The sequence below is a fragment of the Blennius ocellaris genome (assembly GCF_963422515.1).
Source record: "Blennius ocellaris genome assembly, chromosome: 19".
NCBI lineage: Eukaryota > Metazoa > Chordata > Actinopteri > Blenniiformes > Blenniidae > Blennius > Blennius ocellaris.
Window position 1 is genome coordinate 23,869,342 of NC_137668.1, and position 15,363 is coordinate 23,884,704.

The 15,363-nt window shown below is 46.0% G+C and overlaps 1 protein-coding gene across 1 annotated transcript in view; it reads right to left on the reverse strand.

The window, feature by feature from the left end:
* hecw1b (HECT, C2 and WW domain containing E3 ubiquitin protein ligase 1b) overlaps window positions 1-13,040 on the reverse strand; it is a gene marked incomplete at its 3' end in the record, with an annotated part of 28,429 nt that extends 15,389 nt beyond the window's left edge. Inside the window, exons 1-6 of the mRNA XM_080514854.1 lie at window positions 12,984-13,040; window positions 10,706-11,027; window positions 10,471-10,578; window positions 9,652-9,746; window positions 5,837-5,912; window positions 4,618-4,787 (exon numbers count right to left, since the gene is read on the reverse strand). Of these exons, the coding sequence (XP_080370980.1) occupies window positions 4,618-4,787; window positions 5,837-5,912; window positions 9,652-9,746; window positions 10,471-10,578; window positions 10,706-11,027; window positions 12,984-13,010 (798 nt within the window). The 5' untranslated portion in view covers window positions 13,011-13,040. The remainder of the gene's footprint in view (window positions 1-4,617; window positions 4,788-5,836; window positions 5,913-9,651; window positions 9,747-10,470; window positions 10,579-10,705; window positions 11,028-12,983) is intronic.
* Window positions 13,041-15,363: the final 2,323 nt, after the last annotated feature.

Genomic DNA, 15,363 nt, shown 5'->3' on the forward strand with positions numbered 1-15,363 from the left:
GATAACTTGACTGTGATTTCTCTTCCGCAGGTTTATGCTTTCATCTGGTCGGTGAAACAGAAATAGAAGCATTCGTCGTTGTTTTCTCTGTCGTTTTCTCACCACGCCAGCTCTTCCCACGGGCCGTATGTTTACCGTCTCCTCGCTCTGATATTACACTTTGTGTACAGAGGGAATGAAACATCCACTAACACCTGGCTTGTTTGTTTGTTTGTTTGTTTTTGAAACATCCTAAATGTGTAAAGATGCGAGTGTGGAGCCGCTGTAACGCTGCTGGAATCACCCGTCCCCGTTACGCTGCTTTATTTAATAATCGCCAGATGGTTTATCGTAACAAACATTAATCCGACAGAAAAGAAGGAAAAAACAAACAAACAAATTAAGATGTGATTGTCGGGTTTTGTATTTGTCGGTGAAGACGTTTTCATCGTTCTGGCCTCGTCGGATAAAGGAAATAGCGAAATATGAAGTTAAAAAGGAGGAAACAGCTGAAATGTCCTCCGCTGCCCTTGAGCCTGAGCAGTTCGTCCTCCGTCCTCAGAGGGACGAGACGAGGAAGGAGGCAGAGCTCGGGAGGGGAAAGAGGAGGAAACAGGAGCAGAGGAGGAGGAGGAGGAGGAGGAGGAAGAGGAGGAAGAGGAGGAGGAGGAGGAAACAGGAGCAGAGGAGGAGGAGGAAGAGGAAGAAGAGGGGGGGGGAGGAGGAGGAGGAGGAGGAGGAGGAGGAGGAAACAGGAGCAGAGGAGGAGGAGGAAGAGGAAGAAGAGGGGGGGGGGGAGGAGGAGGAGGAGGAGGAGGAGGAGGAAACAGGAGTAGAGGAGGAGGAGGAAGAGGAGGGGAGGAGGAGGAAGAGGAGGAGGAGGAGGAAACAGGAGCAGAGGAGGAGGAGGAAGAGGAAGAAGAGGGGGGGGAGGAGGAGGAGGAGGAGGAGGAGGAGGAGGAAACAGGAGTAGAGGAGGAGGAGGAAGAGGAGGGGGAGGAGGAGGAGGAAACAGGAGCAGAGGAGGAGGAGGAAGAGGAAGAGGAAGAGGAGGAGGAGGAGGAGGAGGAGGAGGAAGAGGAAGAGGAGGAGGAGGAGGAAACAGGAGCAGAGGAGGAGGAGGAAGAGGAAGAGGAGGGGGGGAGGAGGAGGAGGAGGAGGAAACAGGAGCAGAGGAGGAGGAGGAAGAGGAGGGGGAGGAGGAGGAGGAAACAGGAGCAGAGGAGGAGGAGGAAGAGGAGGAGGAGGAGGGGGAGGAGGAGGGGAAACAGGAGGAAACAGGAGCAGAGGAGGAGGAGGGGGAGGAGGAGTAGGGGGAAACAGGAGCAGAGGAGGAGGAAGAAGAGGAGGAGGAGGAGGAGGAGGAGGAGGAGGAGGAGGAGGAGGAGGAGGAGGAAACAGGAGCAGAGGAGGAGGAGGAAGAGGAGGGGGAGGAGGGGAAACAGGAGGAAACAGGAGCGGAGGAGGAGGAGGAGGGGAAACTGCTGTGGTGGAGTGTGATAAAGGATGAAAGGAGTGAATAATTTACAAGACGAGTCAGGAGGGAGCAAATAGGAGACAAACACAATGAAGACGATGGAACAGGAAGACCTTTTTTTTTTTTTTTTTAAATGTCCAGGATTCATTTGGAACTTTTGTGGCTTTAGATTTTCAACCTTTTGAATTAGAGAACTTTATTAATGGCGATGAAAAATACAAAAATCCAATATTTGAATGGTATATTGTGGCATAAAAAGGTTTGTTGGTGCATTTTTCATGAAAAATGATTAGATATGAAATCAAACATGGTCTCTAAAGGGTTAAAATATAGAATTATTGGCATGTTTATGAATACGGTTCACCTTAAAGTCAAAATATGATTAAAAACTCAATTTTTTTCAAGTAATTGAATCAATAAATCAATCAACCTGCACCATCGATTTGTGTATTTTCTTTTTCTTTTAAATAATATAACAATTTATTCTTCTCATATGCAGATAAGAGTATTGCAGAATAATAAATATTAAAATATTCCCAGAAAGCTGTCGTTGTTGTTGTAAACATCCACATCCCGGCTCATATAAACCTTTAAATATCTTTTACATTTAAAAGGATTTAGCGGATTATTGCCTGCCGTTGGTTCTTCAGTGTTTTCACTTTCAATTCTCTTGGAATTTTTCTTTAAAATAACCGATAAAATCTCATCAACACGCCAGCAGGTGAAGGAGACAAACAAGAGAAAGCTGCTTCTCGGAGGGGACGTCCCTCGGATCTGCTCCTGTCCTCTTCCTCACCAGTATTTTTATCCTCTTATGTAATGGTTCTGTGCGTCTCTGCGCCGGCCGGACTGCGGCGTGGACGCTCTACGGAGAGGCGCTCCATTAGAGCCGCTCGGCTGCGATGTGGGACGACGGCATTAAATCCGCCTGTCCGAGGAGTCGTGTTTCCAGAGCTCTCGCCTTCCAAAATGTCCATTTCTCTAATTCGATCCTGTCAGAATCTAAGTATTACGCAGCACTCTGAGAGGATTTCTTTCTTCTCCTTCTTCTATTTTTTTTTTTAAATGTGAGTAACTTCAAGTTTAAATCTGAAACCAACATATCAGAGTCTCGTTAAATGTTAATTAGCAACTGTTAGCTTCTCTCGCCACGAACTCCTCTTCGTTAAATAAACGCTCTGGTCATGGTTCTACTTCACGTCAACGAGGGAAATGCAGTTTCTCTTGTTCCACCTCCTGTTTTCCACTCGACTTTGCTTTGAGGCAACTGAGGCCAAACGCATGCAGGCTTTTGCTTTCAGTGGGACGTTCCTGTTAAAAATGACCATTTTACCATGAAAGACCAAAACACACACTGATCCCTGGGCGGAAACACTCAGGAGGTGTGTGTGTGCGTGTGTGTGTGTGTGTCATACAAATTGTTTTGTCTTTTCTGAACAGTGTAAAAATAAAAACATGGATTTTAAGACCCTCTGACTACCAATAATATGATATTATAAAAGGTAGAATCTCGTACATCAAAAGCCCAGAATGTCAACTTGATCTCGAAAAATGTTGTGGTTTATTTATTTATTTTAAATTATTGTTAATGTTGTTTCTTTTTTCTTTTTAAGGGGATGTGTGCCGGGGGGGGGGGGGGGGGGGGGGATTCAATTGTTTGCGGTTGTCTTGTTTTTGTTTGGTTTAAAAATAAGTAAATAAAAAATAAAAAATAAAAAGGAAAAAAGATTTTGTCCCAAAACTGTATGTCATGAGTATAATCCATTAAAAAATTGATTTTTCATGATAGGTCCTCTTTAGAAAAAAAAAAAAATGATTATATATATTCACATTTTATTTTAAATAATAATAAAAAAATAAAAAAATAAATACATACTGTATATATATATAAAAATATAATCACTTAAAAAAATAAAAAAATAAAAAAAAAATAAAAATATATATATATATATATAAACCAATCACTTAAAAAAAAATATATACAGTATATATAAAATACAATATCTTAAAAAAATATAGACAGTATATATAAAATATAATCTCTTAAAAAAGTGATTTTTCATGATAGGTCCTCTTTAGAAAAAATAATAATTATATATTAAATAATTTTTTTTTTTTTAATAAATCAAAAAATAAACAAATATATATATATATATATATATATAGAGAGAGAGAGAAATATAATCACTTAAAAAAATATGTAAAAAAATATATCACTTAAAAAAATATATATACAGTATATATAAAATATAATCTCTTAAAAAATATATACAGTATATATAAAATATAATCTCTTAAAAAAGTGATTTTTCATGATAATTCTCTTATAAAAAAGAGCTTCAGTGTGTAAAAACCAGGAGACGACAGAAAGTGGTGTCGGTGCTTTGGTGCCAAAGGAAGCGTCTAAAAACGTGAAGTTTGTCGTGAAGCCAAAAGGCTCCTGCTGCAGCTCCGAGCTGAAGGAGAAGCCGGAGAGGAAAAACCACTAACTGGACATAAAATTGATCGGCGTCGGTTTACAGGAAGAGAAATGACGCAGCGCTCCTCTGCTCAGAGACTCGCTTCGCGGAGGCGTCGCCAAACAACAAACACGGCATCACGTCACCGACGCGTCCAGAACAAGTTCACGCTCCAGGCCGTCTCAAAATGTATATAAAAACATATATAATCAAGGAAAAACGATTGTGTGGTGCGTTTCCGGTGCAGCCTCCACCGTCAGACAGGAAGTGACGACGCATTTAACCCGGACGCTACTTAGCGCTAAGTCGCTACTTTTAAATTTCCCGAACAAGTCACGAATGTCTGTTTTGCCTGCGCGTGCTCACCGTCAACATACTTTCCGTAAACTAACATATATTGACGACGACGACGAACGGTGTGTTCCACCGGTGGTTTAGGCTACGTGTCATTTTAAAGCTACGTCATGCTAACGGCGGCTACTAGCATTTTTTTCGGTGCGACCAGAACCGAGTCCCAGTCGATGGGGTCGAGAACCATTAGTCTCGTCACTCAGTAACAGCGGGAGGCAGAAGATTCTGTTTGTTCCAGAGGAAATGTCATTCCGATACCATTAACGTCGGAATCCGGCCTGGAGGCCAACCACACCTGACAGAGGCTGTGTGTGTGTGTGTGTGTGTGTGTGTGTGTGTGTGTGTTCCCACCTCGGAGCTCCACTGGGGGTTGACGGTGTTGCACACCACCCCGGAGCGTTTCTCCTGGCCGTGGTGGGGCAGCGAGGGGAAGATGCTGTGCTTCCCCGGCTGGATGGAGAGCTTGAGGTACGGGTCCGGGTTGAAGAACATCCCCTTCTTCAGCCCCACGGCCTGGAGGTCTGGCAGGAGGGGGCATGGGGGGGCAGGAGTGGGCATGGAGGGAACATGGGGGGGCAGGAGGGAGCATGATGGGCATGGGGGGGGGGCATCACAGTCATTTAAAACATTCCCAAATCTTTCAGATGATTCTGAGGAATCTTCAGGCCTGAAAAACAGTTTTTTAGTTTTAGTTTTTATACTTCTAAATATACACACACACACACACACACACACACACACACACACACACACACACACACACACACACACACACACACACACACACACACACACACACACACACACCATTATTCATTTCTCTCCAATAGATACTAGTGCCATGTATGTATGCTGCTCTATAAGCCATAATTACACCTATTTTTTATGTTATGTTAGTATCACTAATATTACAGCTGGTATTATTATTATTTGTATTATTATTATTATTTTTTTTTTTATTGCTGCTGTCGTTAGCACCGTTATGAATACTGTTATGTAAATATAATACATGTACATTATGTTGTGATCATCTGATTATGTCATGGCTTCAGTAGGAGGAATGTATATATATATGATAATATAAATGTGATTTTTTGAAAATGTGCTGTGAATATTAAGTGCAATGGTGACCCAGGAGACTCGCATATAATCTATATAGTTTCCAATATTAAATAATTGTACTATTCTTTTTCTTTTATTTTATTTTAACGTATTTTATTTGATTCCCGTTTCGGATAATGACTCACTGGAATGTAATCGTTTGCTTGTAACCAAACATTTCACAACTCAGACGTTTGGTTCCCCCCACCAAATCTCAGGGAACCAAGTGAAATCCGGTTATTCACCAAATTAAAAGGTCGATCTAATGTGAGCAGGAAACGTCACGGTTCATGTGGTTCGGCCCGATTCTCCCCCGTCCCTGCAGGTGGACCGGCATCGATCGATGCTGCTGATTGGGTGACGGACCGGGGTGGGGTGAAGTGGGGGTGGGGGGGGGTCACACGGGGACGTCCAGTGTGGACGCTTCGATCTGGCGGCTTTAAGTGGCGGACAGCGCGGCGTGGCCTACCTGACAGGGAGAAGTTGATGAGCCTCCTGTTCCCCGGAGTGTGGTTCACTTCAGGACTCACCACCGGCTTCAGGACCTGCACACACACACACGCCACACACACACACACACACACACTGTAATCCCCAGACTCCAATGACGACGGGAGCGCGAAGCTAAGTGACGGACGGACGAACACGCGTGTTCAGGAATTGCCTGGATTTTTTAAAAAAAAGCTCCACTTTGAGCGAGGCCGGCAGAAAGCTGTGATCAATACTCTGTCTTCATTATCCTGACATTGATTCTGCAGCCAGGAAGGTGAGGAGGGAGGGAGGGAGGGAGGGAGGGAGGGAGGGAGGGAGGGATGGAGGGAAGGGGGGTGTAAATACTGCTGTGGTGGTGTGTCGGCTCCACCATGCAGGGGAAATGTTTTTGCTCGGCTCATCTTACACTCCCCGCCATTAACCAGGAGCTCGGCTGGAAAAACACACAAAAAAAGACTCTGAGATCAACTGCTGAATTATTAACAAAAGTCTACAATTTCACCAATTCTGCACTTTTTTTTTAGTTCAGCAAATAACTTGAAATGTCGTTAATCATTCGCCTCCAACAGTTGTAGTAAATATTTCTTCTTCGTAATTTACAAAGTATAAGCTGCTACTTTTTTCACAACAACGGCTAATTTGTGGATTTTTACAGGTAAACGAGCTCCATACGTGGTGATGCGTTCAGGTGCATCACGTAACTCCGACCTTTCTTTGTTTGAACTTTTTTAAATCCGGTGGGCGCGGCTTATATTCAATAGTCTGTAAATCACGGCAAGTCGCTGGGCCATAAGAATATTTCCTCCATGGTGTCGTGACGCTAGGTCCATATTCTCCTGGGACTTTTATTTTGACAGTCGCCGTATTAACAATCCAACTTCGTTGTCCGTTTATACGAATACTAATGTTCATAGCGTACCGTCCTCTGCTGCATGTGTGTGTTGTTACATTACAAAAACAGCCAACAGCGCCAACTTGTGGCCTGGAGAGTTAACTGCAATGTTTTCAGTGTTTCTGACATTTCCGTGTAAAAAAAATGCAAAATCGTGAAACTTAAAAAAAAAAAATGGAGAAATTGCCGGATAAACGAGGATTTATTATGACAGTTTTGTGACATTATGTAAATATCGACATTGTCCGGTAGATGCCGAAAGATATCGTCGAAAGTTTTTTTTGTGTTTTTTTTTCTCTCCGTCAGACGGAGGCCTGCAGCGTTTTTCTCAAAATATCCCCGGACGCTGACGCAAGCGGCTGGAAACAACGGCGGAAAGTAAAGTGGCAGCGAGAGCAAAGGAGATAAAGGGATGACAGGGAAATGACAGATGTTTGGACCAATTCATTATAATGAGATGCTAATCTGCAGCGCCGGAGAGAGAGAGAGAGAGAGGGAGAGAGAGAGAGGGGGAAGTCTCCTCCCAGAGATTCTAATCTCCCAGATCAACCCGGCGACGACTTCATCTGTCTGCCGCACAATTTATATAATCTACTGCAGAGACGGAAGCTCGGCCGCTTTAAGAACACACAAGGAGAGTCTGTACAGTTCAGGAGCCTCCGGTGATGTAACAGGAAGGGGGATTTTCACCGACAGTCTCAAGTGGAAATGATCTTTTAACACAATAATGGCACTCGGAGCCGCTGAGAATGAAAAACGCTCGGGCGCCGCTCCGTCTTACGCGAACAGTTCTGCACATGCTCAGTCGTTAAACAATAACAACAACGTTTGGCTGCGCGGCGTCGTGACGCCCGGTCCGCAGTCTCCTGGGACTTGGTGCTTTTATTTTGACGGTCGCCGTGGCGACAATCCAAACCTCACCGCCTGCCCACTGGGATGTCCTCACATTGTTTATATTGTTTCTAGCGAGTCGTTCTCTGCTGTGACGAGTGAACGGTTTCATTTACAAAACAGCACCCTCTAGTGGCCAAGCATGAAAAATACATATTTTTCAGAGTAAACCACAGGAAACAATGTAGATAAAAACCAGCAGATGTCGGTAATGCCACTTTATGGATTATTATTATTGTCATGATTATAAACATACATTTTCTCATAGTATAACTGGTACTATCATTATTCTTTTATTGTCTTTTATTTTGAAAAGGTCCCAAATAAAGAGATACAGTCTACCAATCAATAAACGGTTTTCAATTGCTGTATATATTAGTTGGGCAGCCCTACGTTCACCCGCTCACACACACATTCACACCAACACCGCCAATGCCAGGCGCCCAGTCCCTCCACGGGGAGCAGTTCGGGGTTCAGCGTCTTGCTCAAGGACACTCCGACAGGCAGAGCCACGGCCGCCTCTACGTTCTACTCGCGTCTGGAAAGCCGACGCCGGCTGAATCTATGTCCTATTGTCTCTGAGGACTCCCGATATTTACGTTGAGCCAGGCGATCCAGCCGAGCCTCGTCCTCGTCCCGCTCGTCCTCGTCCCGCTCGTCCTCGTCCCACTTGTCCTCGTCCCGCTCGTCCTCGTCCCACTCGTCCTCGTCCCATTCGTCCTCGTCCCGCTCGTCCTCTTGGGGCGCCGTGGAGACAACAGTCCCAGCTGGAAACACGTGGCGTCCATCTCACAGCAGCAGGGCGTCCCCTCCGTCCGTCCCTCGCTCGTCTTCCTCGTCCCTTCCTCCCGGACCTCCAGGACCCCGACTGACGCACCTGAACAGGGTCGGTCTGAGCTCTCTGCACCCCCCCCTCCCCTCCCCCATCCTCCACCCCCCCCCCCCCCCCCCCCCACCCATCCCTCTCTCTCTGTCTTCCGTCCTAAGCTGGTTATTTTTATTCCTCTGTCCTCAGGAAGCGAGTGCAGATCAAGTTCTGGGTCCATCAGCATTTCCAGCAGCAGGATGGGAAGCGGCCGTGGAAATCCAATCGCCCGGCTGGACGCCCGCCTGATAGCAGGACGACTGGCGGAAGCTTTCGGAAAAGATTTGAAAACACGCCTGACGCACCGATGTGTTGATTCCCGATCACTCTGAAGCGCAAAGGCCAGTTTTTAACACTTTTACTTTCAACGTACTGCTTGAAAAGTAATAGAGCAAGAAGGGATTCACACAACTAGCGTCCTTATAGCTCGTTCATGACTTCATTTTCGAAAAGTTTCGCGTTTACGTGGGAAGATTTTGAAAACATGGAAGCAGCAGAAACACTGAAAACGGTTTAATGGTGCTGTTTTTTTCCTGTAATAATTTCCCTTCATTGTGATTAAAAATATGAATCCGATGAACCCAGAATGACTGAAACGACCCTGAAACGTCTTTTGGGGCGTTTGTCCAAGTAGCCTTACCGTCCTGCAAAGTGAGAGAAGAACCAACTGGATATGGTTGAAGTATAATAAAAAACCAAGACGGAGCGGTTTAACCGAGGCTCTTTCAGATTAAAATCCCACATTGTCAACAAGTGAGTTTGTTTTAATACCCAACTTAGAAAAGAGCAACAAGAACATTAAAGGGTCATTTTATCCAACATGTTCAAATGGTCTCGTTGGTCCAGAAACCTCGTATTCAAAGTTTATTTCTTCTCCTTGATTTTCCCTCCATTAGAATATCGGATCATAGGAGCTGCATTCAGAATCTGCTGTGTCTGTGTGAGCTAGACTGGCTCCGCCCACAAACGCCCATCTATGGGAAGAGGAAGGAAGTACTTCCTTTCGTGGTGCCATGTGCCATGTGCTGGCTGATTGTGGGAGGAGTCAAAGGGGGGGTGGGGAGGAGCCTACCTATATTGTGATTGGCTGAACCCCTGATGACACTATATAGGGTTTAATTTCTGATTGGCTGGCTGGACTCACCGGGACGGGGCCCTTCTTGATGGTGACGCTGGGCGTGGTGGCCCTCAGCACTCCGGTGACTCCGTGGTAGTACCTGAAGCAGACCTGCGTCTCGGCTGTGGACGAGACGGTCCAATTAGCCCAAAACAATTCAACTAAAAAATAAAAAAATAAAAAAATACAAGCTTTTGCTATGAGCCGTTCAATAGAGATCCGTGACAGCTGACAGGTGACACTAATCACATGTGAAATGTGGGGGAAAAAAAGAGGAGGACAAAAGCGAGCAGCTTGGGGGACACCAGCAGATTAAGGTCATAGAAAAGCTGCCTGCTCGGCCCAGACTGACTGGGACTGACTGGGATTGACTGAGACTGACTGAGACTGACTGGGACAGACTGAGACTGACTGGGACTGACTGGGACAGACTGGGACAGACTGGGATTGACTGGGATTGACTGGGATTGACTGGGACAGACTGGGACAGACTGGGACAGACTGGGACAGACTGGGACTAACAGGGACTGACTGGGACTGACTGGGACTAACAGGGACTGACTGGGAAAGACTGGGACTGACTGGGACAGACTGGGATTGACTGGGACAGACTGGGACAGACTGGGACTAACAGGGACAGACTGGGACAGACTGGGACTGACTGGGACTAACAGGGACTGACTGGGAAAGACTGGGACTGACTGGGACAGACTGGGATTGACTGGGATTGACTGGGACAGACTGGGACAGACTGGGACAGACTGGGACTGACTGGGAAAGACATCAACGTCTTTATAATCCCAATCTTCCTGGTTAAAATCTGTCACGTTTCTTACAGCCACTTACAGTCGCTGAAGTTTGAGCTGGAGTCGATTTTCCACACGATCTGTCCCTTGTGAGATCCGTTGATGCCTCGGTTCTTGTAGTCCAGAAAGTTCTCCGACAGAGCCTCGTCTGGGGAAGGGAGAGAGAGAGAGAGAGAGAGAAAGAGAGAGAGAGAGAGAGAGAGGAAGCCGGTGAAGGCGAAGACCCCCGGAAAGTCGCTCCAGTTCCCCAGAACGTCGAAGGTGACACGGCCTACCGATGAGGTACATCCCGATCCAGTCGCCGGCGTCCACCTCCTCCTTGATGTCCCACGTGATCACCAGGTCCTCCGACTGGCCGATGGTGTAGCGGGAGGAGTTGATGGTGAGGGTGGAGCGGGCGTCCGGCGAGACCAGGTCGGTGTCGCTGGTGGAGCGCGACAGTCCCAGCATGAAGGCCTCCTGGTTCAGGCCGTTGACGGCGAAGGACTCGGGCCCGTAGCTGTGGCGGTTGGCGTCCTTACAGCGCTGCCGCGTCTGGCCGTTACGGGTCGGGGAGGCCATGGCCGCCAGACCCAGGAACCGATTCTGGTACAAGTTCTGCAACCAAATATATGAAAAAAATGGTGGGGGGGGGGGTAGAAGGTTATCACGGAATCAGAAGGCACGTGGTCCAACATGCTTCACCCAGAGTTCTGGTTGAAGCATGTTCTAAGAGTTCTAAGGAAGCGGCAGGAGCCGTTTTATTGAGGTTTATCAAAAGATACTTGGGCTTAAATGTTCAAACTGCAAAGTAAAGATAATAAAAGACAGGTTTCCTCTCATGCGTGTCTCAGTGTCCAGCTTGAAGTGTCGTCTGGGTCTCGGTCTAGACGACGAATCAGCCGGAGATCGAGCTGCTAAACCAGCGTGAAGTCCGTCTGTCAGGCGTCGTGTGCCAAAGGGAGACATGGACCAATGGCACGCCGGAGGATTTCCCTCCGATTTTCACCCACGGCCAATGAACGGAGACACTGAAAGGCTTTCCAGACGTCTTTCCTGCTGAAGATCATCTCGACTGTCTTTGCTATTTCCGATTGGAAGATGAGATTCTATAAAGTTCTCCAGCCACGTTCACGGAAAACTGAGGATAATCCACCTGCAGTTACGTTACGTCAACTTTACCGGTATTGGAGCAATTTTAAAGGGAAAACGAGTGTTTAATTAACATTTTTTTCCCCACACATATTCACCTGAGATACTTAAGGGGGCCAGACTGAAGGTAAAAGTACAACGTGGATTCCGGTATGACCTTTACCCAAAGTCAACGAGCTCCTGAGCTAACTGCATGACTGGAATACCCCATGGAGCGTTACCAGGGCAACAGGAAGTCACGTTAGTTTGGTCAAACCGAAAATATCACGATGAAAACAACGTTTTTTTATTCCCCTTTCTTAAACCTTGTTCTGTCGTCTGACATCTCTTTTCCGGCACAACAGGAATACACGGTACTCTTTGTGTTCTGGTGGAAACGTCTAATATCAGAGGACGGTATGGCGTCACAGTGAGTCTGTGTCTCAATCTCGTCAAAACCGGCTCTGGGAAAACATTTTCTCCGGCTGCTTTCATGCGTCACGTGGAGTTAATGGGACGAAAGGGTCACATCCGACAATCATTCAGACGCTGGAAAAACCAACGTGACGAGCGTCAAGGCATCTCGAGGACAAACGGAAGCTTCAGATTGTCTTTTTTTTTCTTTTTTCGAAGCTCTTTAGTGACGCAGACATGACTTCTGGGCTTTAATGTGTATTTAAATGTTGTTGTTTTTTCACAATTTAAAAGAAACTCAAGTCTCTCTTTATTAATTTATTAAGACTTTCTGCCAGTTATTATAAAACATTAAAGAAAACCTTGTAGAGGAACTGTAAAACTCTTAAATTCATATTATTACTGCAGATATTCTAAAGATCGCCTCAGACAAGAAAGTCATCAGATATTTAATCCTTAAAACGACTGATTTACATATTTTTTTTGCTCCATATATCCCATATAATCACTAAAAGTTTATTCTTTAACATCTTCTGACATTAAAACTTTACGTTTAACTGACCAGAGATGGAACTTTCAGATTAAACTCCACATTAAATAGGCAGGATTCATCTTCTGACCGTGACTTTTTGGAGACGGAGACTTTCTAAATCTCTGATCGACTGCAAGACGCGGCATCATTACCAGCCGAGTCCCAACGTGACGGGGTAGGGGTGGGGGGTGGAGGGGGGTGGGGTAGGGTAGGGTCAGTTGGATCAGAGGACGCTCCAGTTGGGAAGCGGCTCGGGGGCACGGCGGTTCAGCCAGGCCTGACGGAACGCGCTAACGGTTTCGTGCGGCCAGTCGGGTGTGACGTCGTCAAACGTTGGTGAAAAGACGGTTCCGTTTGGGGTTTTTGAGATCGAGTCTGATCTCACGGTGAGAGATGAAGGTGGCGGAGGGAAGCGGGCACATGGAGGTGTCGGGGAGGGGAGGGGGGAGGGAGGTGTGGGTGGGGGGGGGGGGGGGGGGGTGGAGGGGGACACTGACCTTGAAACTACAGAGCTGCATCAGCATAATGACCAGTCAACCCAAAGCAGAGCAAAACCTGAGGGAAGTGGGAGGAGAAGGGCGGCGTGTTACAAAAACAAAAAAACAACAAACAAACAAACAAACAAACAAACAACACAGAAAGCAAAAAAAGCAGTGAATGCAGCTTGTGGATGTCAGGTGCATCATCATCATCATCATCATCATCATCTTCATCTTCATCTTCATACTTCATCTTGGACACGATGAATAATTGAGGACGAGCACAGATGGACAGACAGAAGGAAACTGAGAGACAAAGACACAGTGACCTCCTCAGACAAATATGGCCAATACACACGCACGCGCACGCGCACACGCACACGCACACACACACACACACGCACACACACACACGCACACACTAACAGACAGCTGAAAACATTATTCCAAAAACATGTCATTGGGTTTCATGTACATCCAATCACATGGTCACATGGTCACATGATCACATGGTCACATGGTCACATGTCAATGATGGTGCGGTGGTGAAAAGACGCGCCTGCAAAGGAAGAAGACGTTACTTTTGTCCACTTGTCGTATTTTGTCCATTTCGTAGCCTTGTCGTTTTAACGGGGCCTAATTTAGATTAGATTGAGGGGGTGGGGGGTGGGGGGGGTGGTGTGGGGGGGGGGGGGCTGGGGGGGCTTCAGCATCAACACGTTGGCACACATATGCAAACAAGTGCGAATGCAGGGACTCTGGCGTCTTATACGAAGCTCCCGCTGAAATCCCCACAGTCCTCATTAGTTCCACGCCAGCGTATCGGTACGGCGCCACAGCTAGCGCCGCCGCTGACACACGGGCTCTCCGGGGAAATACCCCCCCCCCGTCCTTCCTGCCTGTTCTTGACACTGGCGTAATTAACTGGTATAATCGCGTTCAAGTCGACATGATTATTAACTTCAGTGCTCATGTAAAAACCCGGCCGATACGGGTAAAAGCCTCTCGTCCAGCGATCGGTGATTTAATCACCGCGGGACACGGGAGCCCTTTGATCCTTTGATCCTGTCCACGGGAAAGAAAAAGAAACAAAAACACGTGGTCGTCGGGCTGCGTATTGAGCCGATAAACATTCTGACCCACTAAATCTGAAAATCAAGAAACATTTGATAATATTCGGCGGTTTTTCCTGCACATTTCCATTAATGAGCGTCAGATGAGCGCCGCAGGAACCCGGGTGTTCATACTAGCCGAAGAAAGTGTACTTTAATTAATTAATTAATTGATTGGTTTGTATGCATTTGACCAACTTCTCGCAAAAACTATTAACGCAAATTGCGTGACATTTTCAAGGATAATTTGTCATCATCCCAGGACGTCTCCAGTAGATTTTGGGACGTTAACGTTCCACCATTTTTCAATAAATCCCCCCAAAAATGCAAAAAAATTTTTTTTTATAAATCCCCATACAAAGCGGATGAGAGAGGCGCCTCATGGAGATCAGAGATCAGCATCTGTTGTCATGGAGAGAAAAAAAGAACATTTCTTTAAAATAAATAAATAAATGAAATAAATAAATAAATAACTGCCAAGTTTTTGTATTGGCAACTAAAATGGCTCAAAATAAATTGAAATTGAATTCCATAATTCAATGATAAGCCTGAAAAGGTCCCCAAAAACAACCTAAAATAGCATTAATAAAATAGCAGCATTGAAGTTTTTAAATGTCATTGATGCAACATAAACTGCAGGAAAACTGAAGAGGACTTTGAAGTCGTGGTATTTTTACTTTTAGACAATTAATTTGGTAAGAAACGAACATTTGTGGTCACGAAGGCTTGTGATGGAGGAGAATAGTAAAAGGTGGTCATGGTGTCACGCAGCAGCTGCAGCAGCAGCAGCAGCAGCTGCAGCAGCAGCAGGAAGGGGGCGGAGCTCCAGCCTGAACGAGCGTCTCCGCGCCGCTTCCTGGAAATCAATTCAAACCCAATAAACGTGGCTTCATGAGCAGCCGGGCTGCTGGCGGGGTTCATCCCAGAGCTTCAGGCTCCGCGGGAACCTGTGCCCCTCCAGATGGCGCTCCGCGTAAAACACGCCGTTATCTTTATTCCTACTCCGCTTCCGATTGGTCGTGCCGGAGCTTTGATGTTTCGCACAAAGCGAGCTGCCGTGCGTGGAAGAGCTGCTCTGCTGCAAACAACGGCTTTAACATTTAGCCTGTTTTTGTTTTTGTTTTAGTTTTATTTTATTTTTTTTGGGGGGGGGGGGGGGGGATTGTTTTTATTTAGTTGACTGCAAAATTAAACAAACCTCATCCATAAAATAATTGTTTAATCCACAGTCACAACTGAAATCATCCAACTTAAAACCATAAGGTGTTTTGGGGAATTAATTTACA